The sequence below is a fragment of the Python bivittatus genome, unplaced genomic scaffold, assembly GCF_059951505.1.
Source record: "Python bivittatus isolate LINGU-HERP-01145 unplaced genomic scaffold, Pbiv_v1 ctg000220_np1212, whole genome shotgun sequence".
In the NCBI taxonomy this organism is placed as follows: domain Eukaryota; kingdom Metazoa; phylum Chordata; class Lepidosauria; order Squamata; family Pythonidae; genus Python; species Python bivittatus.
In genome coordinates, this window is record NW_028277048.1 from 22,747,386 (window position 1) to 22,767,950 (window position 20,565).

The 20,565-nt window shown below is 44.6% G+C and overlaps 1 protein-coding gene and 1 long non-coding RNA gene across 7 annotated transcripts in view; one reads left to right on the plus strand and one right to left on the minus strand.

Moving 5' to 3' along the window:
• The window catches only part of LOC148216299 (uncharacterized), a 43,522-nt gene extending 42,507 nt beyond the window's left edge, over positions 1-1,015 (minus strand). Inside the window, exon 1 of one of the 3 annotated variants that reach the window (XR_015795699.1) lies at positions 6-1,015. This is a non-coding gene — a long non-coding RNA (uncharacterized LOC148216299). The remainder of the gene's footprint in view (positions 1-5) is intronic. The other 2 variants (XR_015795698.1, XR_015795700.1) reach the window with 2 other exon arrangements.
• The window catches only part of CACNB3 (calcium voltage-gated channel auxiliary subunit beta 3), a 37,473-nt gene that overhangs the window by 659 nt on the left and 16,249 nt on the right, over positions 1-20,565 (plus strand). Inside the window, exons 1-5 of one of the 4 annotated variants that reach the window (XM_007421251.4) lie at positions 1,025-1,717; positions 13,740-13,862; positions 16,544-16,666; positions 18,441-18,556; positions 18,921-18,973. In XM_007421251.4, the coding sequence (XP_007421313.1) occupies positions 1,673-1,717; positions 13,740-13,862; positions 16,544-16,666; positions 18,441-18,556; positions 18,921-18,973 (460 nt within the window). In that variant the 5' untranslated portion in view covers positions 1,025-1,672. Of the gene's footprint in view, positions 1-1,024; positions 1,718-3,529; positions 3,614-13,739; positions 13,863-16,543; positions 16,667-18,440; positions 18,557-18,920; positions 18,974-20,565 lie in introns of those variants that run through there. The other 3 variants (XM_025170629.2, XM_088138130.1, XM_088138129.1) reach the window with 3 other exon arrangements.

A 20,565-nucleotide genomic window follows, 5' to 3' on the forward strand; every position in this document is an offset into this window, starting at 1 on the left:
CTTACCTCCTTCGCCTTCTCCTCGTCGTCCTTCTCCTCCTTCTCCTTTTCTGCCTCCCGGCTTCGTCCTCTCCCGCCGCTGAGCCCCAGGGCCAGGCGCGGACGGTCCTTCCTGCCCCTCTGCCCAGATTCCCCGTTCGCCCCGAATGCAACTCCTGGCAGCGCCGGAGACCGTGCCCGGCGGAACTGAGGGCAAGGGGCGTCGGGGAGCGGGAAAGGAGGGACTGGGCATTTTTTCCTCTTCGGTCACGGTTCCCCTTCTCGGTGTTCCGATTATGTTTTTTAGGATCACAGACGGGAATGGGGTGAAACCTCCTATTAGGAAAGAGCGTGAAGAGAGGATGAGATTGAATCTCGTTTTGCAAAATCTGGTGTTAACCCCTCCCCCGCCAAATATGTTGGACATCTCCCCAACTTTGGATGGGAAATGGGCGTGGGGCAGAGATTAGATTGTGCCAGCAGCTCTGGCACCGAACTGAGAGAGGCAGATGGAACCAGAGACTGAGGGACTGCAGGGGGAAAATCCCCATCTGGCCCACTTCCTGCAAAGTCCTCCCCCCACCTCCTCCTTGCCCTGTCAGCCTTGTTCATTTCTGTGCTATCACCCATCCCAAAGTTGGTGGGGTTAGCTGTAGGTAAGAGTGGGAATCTGGTGGGATCCAGGGTAGGTGCCTGCAGAGTTGAAGGTCTTAGCAAAAGTAGAATGGGTTGTAGTCTTCCCCAATTTGGTACTGTCCAGAAGTGTTGGACTATAGCTCCCATCCTCTAGGGAATGGTGGAAGTTGTCCAATGCAGCGAGGGAGAAGAGGTAGGTTGGTGAAGTATGAATCAAGGCATCTGTCCAAGAATGCTTCTCATGGTTGCCAGAGGTTACAGAAGAGACTGTGTTGGCATTGAGGACTAGGAATGTGATGTGCAGAAAATTAGGATTATTGGTAACTGGATAAAAGCTGATATTGAGGAAACTGTGTACGATGGAAGGGCAGTCCTCTGTGATTCCCTGTCCATGTGAATTTGCTTGTCCCATGTTGCTATGCCCATTCCAGCCTACCCTGCATTGTTGTGGTGGCTGTAACCCCATGAAGGGTCCCCACCCACCCACAGGTTGGATGTCTCAGTAGGTTTTCCTGCATCTCTGGTGAATTGTCTGATACACCTTTAACTCTTGGGAGACAGTATAATGGGGTATGTGTTTGCTGGAAAGTGTGGTTATACTTCTTGTTCTCCTCCCACCCAGTGGGATTGTTCCACACTTCCAAGTACCCTCTTGATCACCAGTTCTCTCCTCGTGTCCTCCTGCTGCTTCATGCCCCGTGGCAACCCAATCCCACATCTTCTGTGTTGCTACAAGGAGGTGCAGATAGAGCTGAACTGTCCAGCTGCCACTGCCAGCCTCGCCTCCCTCCTTACTTGCCTGTCTCTGTGCCTGCCCCCAAGGGAGGGCTGGTGGGTGGGCGCTATTGTTTTTGCTGTTGCTGCTCAGCTGAGAATGAGAGCATCCAGGGTGGGGAATCAGATCGATTGCAGGCTGAGTTGCTTTGCCACTGTGTGCCACCTGCTGCCCCCAACCCAACTGGGCCAGGGGGCACAGCCGTAGACCTCTGTCCAGCTGGAAGAGCTCCTATCTTTCTTCCCTCTCGGCTCTGCTTCCTCAACGATTCTTTCCTTCCCCCATGTATGACGACTCATATCTCCATGGATTCGAAGACTCTGAAGTGGTGAGTTGACAGGCTGAGAGAAAGGGGCTATTTTAAGCTGGGAGCCGCCCACTTAAAAGAACTTGGCCTCCTCCTAGTTGATTGTTGAGGGGGGATGAGCTCTGGGGCTATTGAGAAAAGCTGTTAGAAAGTTGGGGATGAGAAAACCTGGGGGTGCCAGGGTTTGTTACCAATTATTGCACGGTTGCAGGTGATACAGGGGATTGGGTTAGCTGGACATCTGGGAGGAGGAAAAGTATTTCCTTCTTTACTGGGACGGTCTTGACTGGCTTCCCAAATCAAGAGACAATATCTTGAAATGGAGAGATTGGTGCTGAAGAATCCCTGAGAAATGGATGGGGACTGAAGCATTACTTGGTTTCTTTTTGGAACAAGGATGGTAGATAGTTATGGTCTCAAAGTCCTCTTCAAAGGAACAGAAGAGAGATGCTGTGGGTAGATGAGCCACTTGGATATTGTCCAGACCTGGAGAGTCCACCGCATTAACAACTCTCTTCGAACAACTCCACCTGCTGGCTGGTGAGCCTAGTGAAGGTACTATAGCCCATTCAGAAGGGTGGCAGGCATTGAATAGATCCCATGTGCTCCCGTTCTGACATGTTCCACATCCCACCTTTGTGGAGGATGTGCTTTATGCCTTCTCAAAGCCAGAAGCAGAAAGGAGTAATGTAGTCCATATAAATAGGCAGCCCAATTGAGGTCCTCCTATACTGCTTTGGGGAAGCATCAGCTGTTCCTGAAATGGGTCCCCTAAAATAATCCCTTTCTGGAAGAGATGTGGAGCTTCAGAAGTAGCTGCAGAAATTCTGGATGGGAAGTTTGTAGGGCTAGTGATAGATATGAGTAAGAAGAGAGGTTATCTGGGAACAAGCATAGGAGGGAGAGAGCAGGTACCCAGGGAAGTCTCCACCAGTATGCTAGTTCAGCAGGTCTTTGTCAGTCACCAGGGGAGCCATCAGGTTTGAGGTTTCCCGCAGGAGGCCAGAGCTCTTCTTGTCACCTCTAGGCCTGGGGCTTCCTGCCTCCTAGGCTGGGGTCAGGCAACCACAGTAGGCACATCTGCTTTGCTTTCAGATGTGTGGGTGGGAGCCAGTGGGGGAGGTGGATGATCAGATGCCATGACGGAACTGGGTCGTGGGGGGCTGTGGCATTTCCCAGAGGCTCTGCCTGAGCTGGAGAGATGGAAGAGATGCACTGCATGTTCTAAGGGTGAGTTGTTCTCTTCTCCCCCCACCCCCGCTTTCCATTTGTAGGACGTGTTATCAAAGTCATAAACAATTTCCAAAGACTGTATTGAGTTATGATTTCCCTTCTCCCCCTTGATCATGATCTGTCTAAAGAAAAGGAGAGAAAGGGAGAGGATAATTATAGAACTGGGCAGATGATGAAGGGTCAAAAGGTAATAGAGGGTCATCACCTTTTCCTTCTCTACAGGCATCATGGTTTCTGCCAGATGTTTTGGGGTGCAACTGTTGTAAACCCAAAGTAGCAAGGCCATAAGTCAGGGATCATGGGAACTATAATAAAAAACATCTGAGAGGCACCGTATTGTTAGAGAAAAGTACTCCTAAATGCTGGTATCAGGTTTCTACATTCTCAGAAATGTTGGCATTTTGTTTATTCCCTCTATAAACTTGTTGCTTGTTTTGAAGGTTGCCTTGTTTAAGTTTTGTTATTACATTTATGTTTGTAATATATAGTGCTTACATACCACTTCAATTACATTTAGCTTTTTCCTCCAAAGAGCTCAAGGCAGACTATATGATTTTCCTCTGCTTCCTTGTTATTCTTGCAGAACCCCAACCTTGCAAAACAAATTACGCTGAGGCAGAATGATTGGACCCAGATCATCCCTCAGGCCCTGTGGCTGGATTGATGGTTCAGTGGGTGTTTTCAGTAAGAGAGAGATATTCTAATCTTGCCTTCTCTCATCTGGTGCCCTTGGACAGGTTGAACTACAATTTCTATTGGCCTGTGGTGGCTGGGAGTACATGGGATTAAAACCTGGGGAATCTGGAGGACACCTGATTTGGGAAGGCTGCTGGGTCCACTAACTACACAAACTTGTACAATTTGTGTACTTGTTCAAGAGGTTAAGCAAGAAACAGGGCAGACAGCCCTGATGATAAATTGAATTTGGGTGCCTTGAAGAGGAGAGATAGGATCAGAACCACAGCCATTCCTCCTGTCATGTTGAATTCACCGAGTGGAATGATAAAGTGGCTGATACAGGAGCAGAAGATGGCCCAAGTTCTTATATCCAGATGAGGATACTGTGAAGGCGATTTGTTATCTTCCTGTGTTTCATCCTCCTGTCCAAATAACAGTGCTCAGAAAGAAAGAAAAAAACCATACAGATAGATTAAAAAGGAGCCCCAGTCCTGCCCATCCATCTTTCTATTCCTCACTGTAATCCATAATTCCTAATTTATTTGGCTTTCATGTTCTCTGGAGTAAGCAGGTGGTTGGTTGCCATTTGCATTTGCCTTAAAAATAAGGAATCTTCCTTTCATCAAAAAAAAAAAAAATCCCCTCTCACCCCTATGGGTGGTACGTGTCTTCCTCAATCTCGGGTCCTCTACCAGAGGCCTGGGAGTTTGAGGGTTCTGCACAGGATCTTAGCTGTTCCCAGCACTGCACTCTTCTGCACAGAGAGCTCTGAGGTTGTTCCTGGGATCTGTTGGAGCCCCTCTCCCAGCTTAGGAGTCACAGCCCCGAGTGCTCCTACCACCACTGGGACCACCTTGGCCTTGACTTTCCACATCCTCTCTATTTCCTCCTTCAGGCCCTGGTACTTCTCCAGCTTCTCATGCTCCTTCTTCCTAATGTTGCTGTCACTTGGCACTGCTACATCTATCACTCCCGCTGTCTTCTGGTCTTTGTCTACTACCACGATGTCTGATTGATTGGCCAGTACCTGCCTGTCCGTCTGGATCTGGAAGTCCCACAGGATCTTAGCCCTGTTATTCTCCACAACCTTCTGTGGAATCTCATCATATATATATATAAAATAAATAAGAGCAACAGTGAATCTAAGGATGGTCAAGATCAGAACAAAGCTTAGCAAAGTGGCAAGAGGAAAGGAGAGAGAGAGAGTTCGCATCTCTTTGCCTTTTAAGCTCTTTGGCCCACATTCAGGGTCTTCGTAGGGTGATCATAGTTGCAGCCGTGACAACAGAAATGGAACCAGAAGGAACCTCTCTCTCCCATGGCCACATAGGAGTGGGCACTGAGGAGTTTAGATTTGAGGGTTTTAGATTCAGGGTCATCTCACATATTGTGCAGCAGGCACCTGTAGAAGGAGAAGGCACCCTTAAGGCTAACTTTCAACCCAGGCTTTCAGGGAACTCTTTAAAGCTCGAGGACGGTTTTTGCAGAAACAGGGAAGAGTGAAATTCTGACCATGCTCAGCGTGGAGGCCCTGGGAGTAGTCCCAGCCACCTGACATGGCCAGCAGCTCTAAAGCAGTGGGACTTAAGGGTAAAGGCCTTGATTTCTAACTGAGCTGCAACATAACTTTGTTTTTAAAGAATTACTTTCCACTCAGCTTCTTTTCCTCCTCCTTTGCTATGCCAATGGCCAGACCTGGGTATGTTTGAAAAGGAGGCTGGTCATTCACATGAAGGTTGTGTTCGCAACACACTTAATAGGTTAGGTAAAGCTCTAACAGATGCATTTACACAACATGCTAAGTTTGATAAGCGTTAACCTTGGTTGTTGGTGTGTATGCGTGCGTGTGTTTTAATGCATTGTACAAAGTGGTTTAATGCATTGTGCAAAGCAGAAGATTAATTCAGTAACGGGCTTAAATGCATTGTGTGAACCACCGTCTTTGTGTTCGTCACATTCTCTGCATGCTCAAGTAACAGAATATCCGGGGGGGGGGGGAATTATGTTGGAAAAGACAGCTCTGGGTCTTCATCACGCTGCATTTGTACAAAGAGAGGCACTTGTGAAACACAGGAAAAAGCGTACTGGCAGAGAAGGCGGAAGAACCAAAGGAAACGAGCACTCTAGAATGCCATATTCCAAAATAAGGTTCTATAAAGCCTGTGCGAAACATGGTAGCCAGGAGCATTTTGTTGCTGGAGGGAAGTAGAGAATGATGCTTCCCCGTCACATCAAGCATCTTTGTACCCAAAGCAGAAATGCCCACAAGCGAATCTTTCATTCTTTGGGAGGGAGTGCAAATACAGTATAACAATCAGCATAAGCATCCAGTCACTGTACTAAGGTAGCTGCCTCCCTCCGTGATCCCAGCTGCCCTGACATACGACAAATTCCTGATCGCTTTTAAATAAACAAATGCAGCTTTGGAGACAGTAGTTTGGGACGGAGAAGGGTGGCCTTTTCCCTACCAGCTGTTTTGACGGAGCTCAAAATCACCGCAACCCCGAAGGAGAAAAGTGTCTATGGGAAAAGCGTTCAGCCTCCCAAATCTGCTTTTGTGTAAAAGGGAAAGGGAAACAACATCTGCCAGAGCTTTTTGTTCCATGCATGTGCACGTAATGGGTGGTTTGCAGCTCACACGGCACTGCTTTTTACTCCCACCCTGGGAGATGGGGAGGCTCTCGCGGTCTTGAAATATTCTGTAAATGTTTCAATTTACAGAATATTTGGGAAAGCCTTTGCCGATGATTGTTGTCCATCCAGGATTCTGAAGCTAACCTGTTAGAGGTCAGCTTGGCTTGCAATTGTGACATATAGCTTGAGAACCAGAAACTGGACCCTTGTTTGAAGGTCTCTGTGTATCCCAAAGCCTATTGTGCTAAGGCAGATGGAACAGAAGAGAAAGGGAATTCTCTGGTGGTAATTTCTTTTGGCTGGAGGTGGCATCCATTCGCTTTGCACTTTTCTTCTGCTTTCTTTAGTTGAATGTGAAAGGGTGTACTTATAGGTTTGGTTGCTGCTGGGATGGTAAGATTTATTAACTCAGGTAATCTCAGTTTTCAGTGCCTCTCATTCCCCCATTAGATTCTGGAGTCAATCTGATTTTCAGAATATTTCAAGAACACATCAAGCTCCAAAATGCTTAATACTTCCTTCATGCTTCCCAGTTCCCACTATCAGGGATCCTCAGCCAATCCCTGCTCCCCCTCCTCCCATCTCTTCCTTGCCTCTGAATAAATCCTGCCTGGATCCCTTTGCTGGTTCTTCAGATGTTAATTGCTATTCTTCTTTGTGCCCCACATCGGAACATAAAACCGTTCTTTCTCTGTCTAGCTTTAGAGCTCCAGCCATTGCAAATGTCAAAACAGCACCAGCCATGCACAAGTGGGAAATACCAGCCTAACAGGGAGAAAGGGAACTGAGAATTGAGCATGCTCAATGGCTGCAGAATGCCAACTGACTCTTGAGGGAAGAAAAATAGAAAACTCAAGAGGGAATAGCTGGAATCTTGAAGTGCAGCACTCTGCTCTGACACATTTTGTTGCGTGGTGATGTCTGCCTCCTGCTTTTCTTTTACACAAAACTCAGGATGGCGTGTATGTTGTTCCTAGGGCTGCTCAGCTTCAGAAGAGTTAGTTTGATAGATTCCTCACTAGGCACCTTACTGTTGACTCAGTCCTTGCTTTATCAACATAAGGCCTTGCCAGGATAGGGATCAATTATTCTAACGTGTGTTAGGGTTAGAAGCGTATGGTCTTCATGGGTGAGTGTGGGGAGATGCAATATTTTGAGGCTGATGCTGGCTGATGATTAGACAACTGTCCTCTTTCCTAAGATACAAGGAATCTACTAATGACTGCTCACTGAGTGAGTCTGTCCCCCAAAAGGGGAGTGCAGTGTAATAAAGTTTGTACACCATGACTCTATGGCAGGGTTCCTCAACCTTAGCGACTTGAAGATGTGTGGACTTCAACTCCCAGAATTCCCCAGCCAGCCATGGGGAATTCTGGGAGTTGAAGTCCACACATCTTCAAGTCGCTAAGGTTGAAGAACCGTGCTCTATAGGATTAAGCAGTATAAGTAAGTTATTTTCTGGAATGGGAAGGATCATCAATAAGACTATTTAAAATCTAGGCTGGGAGTGAGGTAAGGCAACTGTTGTGTAATCAAGGGGGGACTCGGGGTTGCAAAGGCATTCTGATGGTGATGTAAACTGCAAGTGGGAAAAGGGCCTGCTTTAGTCCAGGGCAGACAGATGTTAGGCTTCTGTTTTGTTTTTGGTTTTTTTCAGTAGAACCCTGAGCTGCCCCAACCAGAGCAAAAGGCAAAATAGTGGCTTGATACAACCTAGCCTTGCAGAAGAAGTGCTTCTGAGTGCATGTCCTGTCTAGCACTATTTTATTTGACAGGGAGAGTGCTTTAAGTGGGCAGGTGCTGTCCATTTATGGATCGATGGATGGATGGATGGACGGACAGGTGGACAAGTCTGAGGATGTTCATGCACACACATACACTCCGCTCCTCAGCAAGCAGGTCCTTTCTTGACATGAAGGGAAGAAGCCTTTCTCAAGGCTCCCCCCCATCTTGTGCAGGAACACCATGGGTTGCTGGGTTTCAGAGAGTATAAATCTACATTGCACTTGGACTTTTTTATAGGGGATGGTCATACGAAAAATGGTTTCCCAATCACACCAAGAAGAAAAGAGTTCTTTGTCTTGCTTGCACACCTTTGTGGTGGAAGACTTTCATGTGAGATCACATTACCATCATGGAAAATTGCAAAAAATTCTGTGCTTGACTTCCCACAACTCTGTGCCTCTCTCACCATTCAGATGTGCTGGGGAGGAGTAGCAAATAGTGGTAATGGCCTCCTCTTTGGAGTGCACACACACAAACCTTTGCAGGGATTCATGCATTTTCTTACAGGAATAGGTCCCCTGTGTAGCAGGCTCAAACTAGCCAGCATTGCATCTCGTCTACTCTCCAAGCAACATCCTCATTACTTCTCCATCTAAACCTAGCTTTGATTCAGTATGAGTCATTCACCCAATCCCCTGGCATTGGTGCCTGCCCTTCCAGGTTGCTTGTGTTGTTGCTGGGGGATGCCTCCTCACCTTCCCTTGAGAAATCTGCCATGCCCACAGGGAAAGGGAGGGGAGATCAGCGGCTGGCATTCAGTGCTGTCCTGCTTCAGCTCAACAATTTTATGCCAAGTTGGGAGTAGGAAGAGAAGGGAGAGAAGATGACTTCATGGGAGAGAGAGAGAAAGGGAGACGGGGAACTTCACCCTTTCTCTTCACTTTCCCTGCTTTATTTCTGTAAGGCACGTGCCTGGAGGCTCACATTTTTGATGCAGTTTCCAATAAATGCACATTTTCATTTCACAGGGAAAGTGAAGTAAGGTAAGGTAATCCCCTGGAAGCAACGGTCAGATACTACCAAGAATAAGTGCATGGTCTTGCTACTACTAGTTTGTTCCAGATCTTAATCTGTGAAAATGTAAATGGCAGAAACATAACACAAATGCAAACTTCATTAATTCATTAAGCCCCCACTTTGCTGTTGTTTAGAAGAGCCATGAAGACCTGGCTCTGCACCTAGGCCTTCAGTGAGGGAGAGTGAAACCTCTCACTTCATTGTGCTTGCCATCTTTTTTTCTTTATTTTTTTACGTTTTATTGTAATTTCTTTCTTTGATTGTTGTGAGTTGCCCGGTGTCATGGAGAATTGGGCAGCTTACAAGTTTAATAAACTATGATGTATTAATAAACTAAGTCATTCCTATTAACGCAGAGGTGAGCATAATGTTGCCTGCAGGCCATAGACAGTCATCTAACACACTGAGGTGTCAAATTTGGCAATAATATGACTAAATATTGGCATGACTATTTTGGCCCATTTTCTGGGATATGAGGTGGCTTTAAAGGTTGGGAAGAGAGCAGAAAGCTCCCATCCCCACCTGTAACTCCCTCTCCCAAATTTTCAGCCACACTTTTTCCAATGATGCTAGCTAAATGGTCTCCTACAGCACTTGATTGATCGATTTCAGAGACTTATATCCTGCCCTATCACAAGATTCAAGGTGGTTCACAAGCCATAAAGCATACAATAAAATCAGCATACCTAATCCCACTAAAACTCAAAAATATCAATCAAAATTAAAATACAATGCCATTAAAATTAAGTATAACAAACATCAGGTTGTAAAAACGAAGTAACCCATTAGAAAGGTAGCCTCACAAAGAACCACTCAAACCTCGAACACCTAGTGAAACAAGATCCGTTTCATCACCTTCCTAAAAATCAACAGTGTGGGGGCAGTTTAGATCTCTTCAGGCAAGCTGTTCCATGACAAAAGGGCAGCCCCTGAGAAGGGCCATCTGCAGGGTCCCACCCCCTTCATTTCTCAGAGGAGGGATGCCTGAAGCATCCATTCCTGGATAGAATGCACAGGACATGTACATTCTCTTCAGAGAAAATGGGGTTCCAAAGATAATGGCAAGCCAAATTATGTAGTTTGAATTATGTAATTCAAATCAGCCCTTGAATTATACCTGGGAATCCTTCAGCAGTCCATTCTGCGCCCTCCAGCAGGTGGGCCACCTTCAACTGAGGTCTCCAGGTAGTCTTCAAAGGCAGACTTGAGGACAGCATGTTCCAGTAGTCAGACTTTAAGGTGATGAAGGCATGAGTCATTGTTGCTGTGGCTTCTTGCTCCAAAAAGGGATGGAATCGGTACACCAGCTAAAGCTCACAAAGACTCCTCTGGACCACAACCTCCACCTGCTGATCAAGGAGGTGGAGGAGGACCCCAAGTTGCAGATGTGTCCCTTTGGGAGGAGTTTGACTCTGTCCAGAGGTAGCAATGGAGTCAAAGTGCTTATGCCCCAACAGTACCTCCCTCTTCTAGGATTCTGTTTTAGCTTGGTCAGGATTTTATTTGCTTGTTAGAGTTAGATCCCTCTTTTTATATCAAGAGGACACACATAGTACTCTTCCTGTTTTTCTTCACAACACTCCTGTGAGGTAGGATGGGCAAAGACAGTGAGTGATTGGCCTCAAACTTTGGCCTCCCCATATTAAAGGTGATTTTAGATTCCAAGCAGAGGAAACGTTCGTGTGCTTAAGCCATTGTGGAGAAAGGAGAGCTTCACCATTACAGCAAAGAATTTGCCCAACAATGCTTTCTTTTGCCCCCAGTAATAAGTAGTACAGGCATCTGCTCTCTTTGTTGTAGGGTTTGTTTTAACATTTGGAAATCGTATAATTTTTCTTTTCTCAACTTCTTTTGAAACACTTTCGGAGTTCCTTACAGAGGCGGAGACCTGGGGTCCTCTAGCTACTTGTGGCTTACTGTTTTTGTCACCTCTGGTTATGGCAGTCTGGTTGAGGCTACCGTGAGATGGAGTCCTACAATAACTGGAAGGCCCCAAGTTCCCTATTTTTTTTTTTTTTATAAAGTACATCCGTTAAACCAGAAGGCATTTCCAAAACAGATGTTCCATTTACAGCCCAGTTCATTACTGAAATAAAGTATATAAGGTGCTTTGAGTATTTTAAAGTTGCTGTATAAATTGTTACTGCTGCTTTTCAGATGCTTTGAATATTTTAAATATGCTCTATACATTGCTTATAAATGTTGTCGGGTACAATTTGGGGATGCCAATCACAAGCATTTTCTGGGTGGCATCACCTTTGATGTTAGGTATCTCAGCTTCATCTACTGAAATAGCACTCCTGACTTTCAAGATCAGCGAATGCTCCTTAAATCTGATCCCACTGATACTGGCACTTAAAAAAAAAATCTGTCCAAATGGGCCCTTGCCATTTTTGTTGGCTTAACATACACCTACAGTATATGGCACATTTCAAAATATCATTTGTAAATACAGACTGACTCCTTTTCTGTAAGAAAGGAGAACACAAAAGGGGAAGGGCAAGAAAACTGAAGGGTCATGAGAAATGAAACAAGAACTGTTGCAGTTAGCATATGGTTTTACATGGATTAATGTTGGAACTGGAGTCTGAGGTTCTGCCAAAGGCTGAGATGGGGGCAAACAGGTTTTGAGGGGGATTTTGTAGGTATAGAATGCCTTAATAATACTCAATTGCTGCAGAGTGGTGGAAAAATTAGCTGTTTGGCCACAGGACCATGATTGTTAGCCAATTAATAAGAGCACCGACCGAATTTAGCATTTGTATCGGATCCTTCAAGTGTTCAAAGTGCTTCATCCAGATTACTTCAGCAATCCTTTCAATAACAGTCATAGAAAGCAAGCCATTATTATTATCTACTGAGTGCAGATCGAAAGGGTGGAGGGAGCGGAGGCCACCCGTAGAGCCAGTCTTTGGCTAAAGTGGGAGGTGTTGAATTAGGACTTCTGAGCACTTTGGAACTAGCACCTTGTTTGCGCATAACTTGAGCAGGAGCCTGCCTGGCCCACGGCAGCGTAGGAGGTGAAGCCTCTCTGCCCTGGGTGGGAAAAAGTTCAGCCACTACATTGCTGTCTGTTAAAAACATAACAGCAGGAGCAAAGCTGCAGCAATCCAGCAATTGTTATACTATACGCTATGTTATACTACAACATACGTTACTGTAACTTTATATTCTCCACTTTTCTACCTTTCTCTGTCTTATTTTGCCTTCAGTGTTGTTAGTATTGACCTCTGAGACAACTGCAGCCATCCACCAGGCAGCCATGGTGAATGTGGCCGCAAATGTGTTTGATTGTAGCCGTCTCTCAAATCTAACCATATCGCTTGCAAATGGCTGCTTTATTATGGGGTAGAAGTGAGCCTAATTTCACCCAAGAGGCAATCTGACTCTGAGTAAGTGGGAGGTGCCTGCAACAAATGGGGCAAAATAATCTAAATAGGCAGGGCTATCTTACAGCAGGCATACTGCACGTATGCACTGATCTGCTCGAGTAGAGCGTGCTTCGTCGGAAGCCAGCAGAGGACAGGAGATAGTACTGCAGTAGGTATATTACAGAGCAAGGGCCTCCAGTGCCTTCTATTGTATAGAAGGTGGGATGTTCTTCTGACAATAGTCTTCAGCACGGAGAGAGGCCATGTTCTAAATACACAAAAGCGCCTTCTTTTCATCTGGGAATGAAATAATGGGGAATGGCTGTATTCATACAATACATTTGACCTGGTTGCTGAATTAACCAGTTGCCTAAGTTTGTGCAATATACCAAAGCATGAACTAACAAAATAAGCTGGTTTCCCAAAACGTACTAACCCACAAAAAATAAAGCAAACTTAACTCTAAGCAAGCTTAACATGTTGTGGGAATGCACTTGCTAGGGCTTGGCGTGCCCTAGTTAAACATGTGGTAAACACGATTTATGATTTGCTTTCTAAGGCTGAAATGGAGGAGCATGGACTGAATAGATACTAATTTATGCTGAAACAGGCTGCAACCATTCAGATTGTTTTCTTTTCCTTCAGTATTTTGAAGTGGATCCAGTTTATATAGATGCAGCTTTCAACATTTTAATAGACCACTTTCACCACTCATTGCTCTTGAAATGACAAATTATAACCCCATAACTCCACCCCAGAATATTATAACCTAGCATTAAAAGCATAAAAAGCAAAATCCTTCACGTTCTTAGTAGCCTCTAAGATTTGTCATTAGGAATTGCAGCACCAATCAATGCAGCTTACAGGTGATTGTTCTAAGACCCTTAGTCCTTAGAGTCAACAATGCAGGCTTGAGACTAAATTCAAGGTGCAAAAACATCTCTGTAGCTGAGATTTTCATCAGTGTATTTGGTAGTGTAATGGTATGTGGGAATAAACTTGGGTGAGAGAGCTGCAGACTGGACAACCAGCTGTAAAAGACACCTCAGCCCAGAGAAGGGGGGATGGCATGGGAAATGTTTCATAAGGGACCCTCCCTAGCTTTCCAGAGAGTAAAAGGAAAGGAGGGGAGAAATACTTTCAGTCTTGCAAGATTCTGTTAGCGTAACCTCACAATAAAGATAGAGCGAGTACTCCTGGGTGTGCTTCTTGCCTGGACTATCTCGCTGGGCTAACAGGTAGAGAGCCCAAATAGCCAGCATGTATTCCAATCTCCAGTCACAAAAACAATCTATGATTGTACTTTTTTTTTGCATTTGCCTCAGGGCTCTGCTGATTCCTACACCAGCCGCCCATCGTTGGACTCCGACGTGTCGCTAGAGGAGGACCGTGAAGGTGTGAAGCGCGAAGTGGAGAACCAGGCCCAGCAGCAGCTCGAAAAGGCCAAGGTAGCGGACGGGGTGGGCAGATAGAGGGTTGCGTCAGATGAGAATGGCTGCCCCTGGAACAATCCAGGCTAGTATACTACAGTCCAGGTTTTTATTGTTCAGTTGCTCTGCTTCAATTATGGAATTCCCCAGCTGGTTAGAACACTTGTCATCTTTCTGTGTTTTCCCACTGCTTCTGCCTTATTTTTCTTTTAAACCACAGAGTATCAGCTAAACAGAGGAAGCTGTAACAGCTACACAGCGTAATTTTATTGGCAATGCGAGAAGCTGCTGTTTGGAAGTGCAGATTAATTCCTGGTAGCCCTAATGAATCTGAATCACGATTTGGTTAAAAAAAATAACATAAGGAGTAGAGCCATGGGATCACATGACAACTATGAAGAGAAGCTGCAGGATTGCAGAAAAAGACAGCATCTTTAAAGAGTTGCACGCAGGTGCTACGTTCTTACTCACACGCACTCCAAACCACATTTTTGGAATCAGATCTGAAGCACTGCACTGACCTAATAAGGAGAGGAAGAAAGCAACTACCGGTACTGATCGGAGTTCTCTAAAGTCACTTGTGTAGCAAAAAAGGCACCATCCATGTCCAAATGTTGGTATTGGCAGGTTTGAGAGAATTCTTAAGATTTTCAAAAGTACACGCAGTCTTGTGGCGGGGGGAGGTATTATGAATATAGCTCATATGCCAGATTGCAGACTATAGACTCATGATCCACATCCCCATGAGTGAGAGATGGTTCTTTGTCTCTCACACACAACCAGCCCTTCCTTTTGCTGGATATGGAATAAGTTTTGATCTTTTTAAAACAAGGGAGAAAATGTCCATGGAAAGAGGCTGAGTAAGAGACAGGGTTTCCATCTCCCAACAGGTTATGATGAACATTTGGAAACAGAGGACCATTTGCTTCAGGTCTGTAGAAATAGGTAAAGTGTATAGCCAGGAATTAGTTTTTTAAATGATTTCTGTTTCTGTTTTGTATGTTGTGCTAAGTCTCATTTTCTTTATCTTGCTGTACTAGTTATGGAATTTCAGCTTCTTTCATGCTATAGGCTATGTTCATGACTATATTTTTTTTCTTTAGAATATTCTTGTGGTTTGTAGTGATAATTATGAATCTCACCGTTGGAGGGAAATTATTTTTAGATAGAGGGCTCTTCGTATGTAGTAGGCCAGTGTCAACATGTGGTCTGTCTGTATAATGGAATGTGAGAATTACCTTGGAAGATGGGAGGAGATTCCCTGTTCAGGTTTCCCCCGATAAAGGGGGGAGGAGCCCCCAACTGACTAACGGACAGAGAAAGAAACAGGAAGGACCTGCCCTAACTGATCAGGCAGTAAATAGGGATGGGGGGAGATTTGTACTTTCAGACTTGCAAGATTCTGTTAATGTAGCCTGTCAAATAAAGTAGAAGTAGCTCCTCTGGTCATGTTTCCTGTCTGGTTTACCTGGGAGGGCTGACAGTCTGGAATGTTGCATTTTTATTTGAATGCTTCTTAACTACTTTGCAAGATGCTGTGTTACTATAATCTGGGCAGTTCTGTATTTATTTTCTTTTACATTGAATGTTTGCATTTTGGTACTTAAAGTTTTGTTTTTAATTTTGTGAAATAAAGTTTCATTTTGTTTACCTCCAGTGAGATTTGTCTATCTCCCAAGAGGCAACAGGGCGGGGGGGGGGGAAGGGCTGAATCCTCTAATCACTATGCCTCAACACCACATGGCCAGGAGTGGCACTATAGAAATTAATTCAGCATTTGTATTTTGACCTTTTAATTGTTAGAAAGGCATCAGAGGATGTGAAACCCCTATTTCTAATGTGTGCTGGGTTTAGAGACTGGATACCGGGTGAAATGCCCTCTGGGATAGCTGAGCTATCAAGCTACTACTTCAGAGCTTGAAGTGGGACCAAGGTGGAAAGACCCAGAAAGCTTCTGGGAGAGGAAGTTGGGACCTCAAGCTTTACTTCAGGCCTCAGCATTTACTACAGGGGGGAAATACTAAAGAATAAAAGCTTTGAAAGAAATGTAGAGTACATTCCCTATTCAGGTTTCCATCTACTCTGTTCCCTTTCCCCTCCCCACTTTTACTTTTTCCCCTTCAATATTCAGTCAGCATTCCACATGCCCTGGTTCTTTTCTGCAGTGGAAAGGATTGACATAAGGCAGTTTGAAGCGTGGTCTGAGAACAGGATAAGGATGCTGTTACCTGGTCAAGGTGGAACTAAGGAATGGTCAGAGCAAGCTCATGCAGGAAAGAGAGATGGACAACCCAGTAACTATCCCACCGTACTTCAGGAGTATCTTAGAGAAAAAGTGATCCACGTACCCGTCTAATTAGAGGGGCAGAGGGGAGAGGAAATGTGGAAATGGAAGAAAATTTTTAAAGTCCTATACTTAGACCCCTGTGACATGCAAGTGAAACCTGCTTAGATGTAGGTAATTTTCAAGCATTGTTATGCCAAAAGGATCAGCAAAGACCAGGTGGTGCCTCCCTTTGAAGGCATTGTCCAGCTTCCTTGTTCCTGAGACCCTGTAACTACTCCTGGGTGTTCTTTGAGCCAATCAAGGTCACAAGAAGGAGGAGGAAGAGGAGGATGGACATTTGATCTAATGTGTTATTTTAGATTAGGACTGACCTGACACGGATAACTCATGTTTGATTTCTTTTGCTCCTCAGCACAAACCCGTTGCATTTGCTGTTCGTACTAATGTCAGCTACTGTGGCGCATTGGATGAAGAATGTCCTGTGCAGGGATCTGCCATCAACTTTGAAGCCAAAGACTTCTTGCACATTAAAGAGGTGGGGCATTGGTGGTACCAGAGATGAGCAGAGGCAGCTTGCATTTGGATTTGTGAGGGGAGGAGTTGCATTGCTGCTGCTAGGGGTGGGTTGAGATGGTTTACTGTGGTGAGCTTAGAGTTTAGACACGCGTGGTCTGAAAGTCCCTTCTCTAAAAAAGTTCTCAAACTTCCCATATAGAAATGGAGTTCAGTTTTTCAAATTGAAATGGGCTTTTGGATGGGAAACTACCAGAAAATCCCAGGGTTGCAGGCAAAAGTGTCTGCAGGATCTGAAGCTTTCATCAGAAGGACCAAAACAGCATCATGCCTTTGTGATGCAAGCACAACCCATTGTTGTGTACATGTGTGTGCAATGTAACAATACATGTACAAAAGGGGTAGAGCTTATGTTGTGACACTCCAAACTGCTTCCATCATTCTCCCCCACATCACAAGCTGCCCTGGGGATGTTTCTGGGTACAGGCTAGGTAGGGAGGTTGTGCAACTCAGAAGAAGGCAATGGTGGAGAACTTGTATATCGTTTGCCAAGAAGTCAACATAGATGTAGCGATGGAGATTCCAGGAGTTGAGTTTGACTCACTTTATCTTTCTCTTGGATAACCAGGAAAGTATGGATTGGGGCAAAGTATGTGATCAGCTTAACTGATCTCAAAATCTTAACTGAAGTATTGCAAATATGAACATATTTATTTATTTATTTCTGTAATTTATGTGCTGCTCAGTTCCAAAAAGGCTTCATGCTGATTACCAATAAAAATAGAAAAAGGAAAAGAATAAAAGAAAACATAACAATACCCCCAAACCAATAACAGCAATCAACCTTCCTCCCCATTAACACCGCGGGGGGGGGGGGGGTGTCAGTATTTACTGTCAGACTCCAAAGGCTTTCTGAAACAGCCAAGTCATAGTGACTTTCCTTGATCCCCAGCAGGGTTGGGGCCGACCTAGCCTTGCATAGAATTCTGTTTCAAAGATATTATCCTGTTAAGCGGTTCCCTGTTTAACTGGATATGTCACCCAAACCCACTAAAGGTAGAGGAAGAGGAAGAGGAAGAGGAAAGAGTAGTTATCCAGGAAAGCGAGATAGGGAAAAGAAGAGGAATAAGAGTCAGGATTTTAGAAGCTTTAAACATTTAGATAAGAGAACAGTTTAATTTAGACCTAGCATCTCATTCCTTGGCTGCTATATCCAGAAGATCAACTGTTTAATTTTAAATTTATCCTGAGGTTGCGGCCTTCCAGGGTTGGAAGAACAGATGTTTAGCTATGATGGCTACCCACCAAATGCTATATTTAATGTATTAGTACTCATACTAAAAATGTATAACTAGAAAAAAACACACTCCAAGCTCTACTCTGATCTGAGTAGCTTAAGAAGAAGAGAGAGATATGCAGGCAGATAGACCCTATCCTCTCTTTCTTTCTCTAGCAGAAAGATCTGGTTTGCACATGACTTTCTTACCCAAGACAAGGGTTCACACATCATACTAAGCCTTAAACCTTGTTCTGAAAATCACAAAGGCCAAAACAAAATAAATCACATTTTGATTATGTGTGATGCTTGACTCTAGCCCAGTGTTTCCCAACCTTGGCAATTCCTGTATGTGTGGACTTCAACTCCCAGAATTCTCAGCAATGTTTATGTTGTTGAAGTCCACACATTTGGAAGCTGCCAAGGTCGGAAACACTAGTCTAGCCTATACGAGTAAAGGTGAAGTGGAGATTAAGTTGGGAATCAAGTCTGTGGCCTTCTCCTGTGATATCCCTTCCAGAAATACAGCAATGACTGGTGGATCGGGCGGCTAGTGAAGGAGGGGGGAGACATCGCCTTCATCCCCAGCCCACAGAGGCTGGAGGCCATACGGCTGAAGCAGGAGCAAAAAGCCAGGTGAGATGGGACAAGGATGTGGAGCATATAATTCTAGCCACAGAAGGAGATGTAAAAATTGTCTGTGGCCATACATTTGGGAGTAGATCATGTGCCCCATTTAAGCTGTTGGTTAGCTAAACTCACCTCCGATGCATAGAATGTATGTAAATATTTAGATTGCTATGATGCTTCTTTTAAGGGCAACATCGATGAAAAATAATTTGGAAAATCAACATTCATGTTTATATTTATTAATAAAATTGGAACTTGGGAGGGAATGTGTCATATAGATGGATTCTGAATTTGTATACACACAACACCATTGAGCACTTTTTTAATCCTAGGTTCTTAACATGTATTTGCTTTCCTCTGCTTCCTCTAGGCAATCTGGTAATCCTGCTGTCAGCAACCGGCGATCGCCTCCCCCATCATTAGGTAAAGACATAAATAGAGCTAAGCGTTTGCCATAATTCTGGGAATACCAAATGTAGGACTGGTTGCTGAGTTCAGCTTCCTGAGAATCTCACACCAAGTTCCTAGACAGAAACAATATACTTGAAAACATGCGGACAATGCCTGGTGAACCTTTGGTATGCTTCATATAAGAACAAGTAGTTTCAGACGCTGTTAAGAAATGGAAAGGTTCTGAGCTTGAAATAGCCCTTTTTGAGGTCAAAATAGCCATTGCAAATTCAAAATGGGATGTGTTGAGATTGGCACATTTCCATAATTTCACAACACTTCTGGCGAATGACCTCTTATGAGTTTGTTCAGGTTCAGAATGGAGTATTTCAAACTTAGAAGTGGTTCAAACCAAAAATGTTTTGCACATCTCTAATTGCCACCGTTTTTTGCATTAAAGCACAGTTGAATTTTTCTATAGTTTAATTTTGGTTTGTGGGACTGGAGATCTGAATTGCAACCACCCCCTAGCTACCAAACCTTTCTAGAATGGCAGAGGAGCTGAGTTTGATCCAGGACCAGATTCTCCCTTCTCTGGAGAGACTGGGTGATGTCAGTGGATGGAGGTTGCCACTGTCCCACTATTCTTCTTCCAAGGAGAGCAGGGAAGATGGTAACAGCTCCTGGAATGTCTTCCTCTGTATGCAAGAGGAGGGAAGCCTTTATTTATATAGCACAGTGGGAGTACCTTCCCTTTATCTCCTTGTGAAAAGAGTACTGGGGCAAAAGAAAGAACTTATTTCAACTCTTGCCTTAGCCTCCTTGGTAGAAGAGTATGTATGGGGCTGAATATTTCAGAACTGTTAAGCAGCTGATTGTTGATAGGAAGTTACCTATGAAGCTGAAGCAATGATGTGACCCAGTTTAGGCTACCAGGAGGAGGTGAAACCTATACATAGGTGCACACACGTGGATGGTCGTATGCATTCATTCTTTTAACCTCTTCAATCTGCAGCATCTGCGGGGGGGTGTGTGTGTGCATGCACACGTGCGTGCGTGTGTCTGAGTAATGCAAGTGATGTCATGGCATCATAAGGCAAGCCCTGCCCCCTTTCTATGTGTATTGTGACATTGCATGCATGTCCAAAAGGGTCAGAGCTTGCAACATAAAGCTGCTTTTGTCATTCTGATGAAAGCAGTGAGTGCCTGCAGGTGACGCCACCTTCAATCCCTAACTGGCTGGCTGGTTGTTGTTGTTGTTGTTGTTGTTGTTGTTGTTTTGCTCCTGTCTGCATTGAACCTTTTCTTGTAGGGGTTTTAGAAAATGGAGCATTCTCCCCACTATTCCCATGCAACTCAGAGATGGAAAGATATGGAAACAGAGCTGATCAGCCTGTCCCCGATTATTTTGTTTGACTCTCCTTGTCTTTGCAGAGAACAGCATTAGTACTTTTAAACAATGCATCCAAATTTGAAGAGGTTTGGCATCCATCCCCTAAAACGTTAACTAAATGAAACGTGCTAAAGCCCCTCTTACCAGAAAGCTGGACTTCCTGAGCTGATCGAATGTAAACGCCGTATGTTTTCTGCAGATGTATTTCTTTCATGGGAAGAGGCAAGCCCAC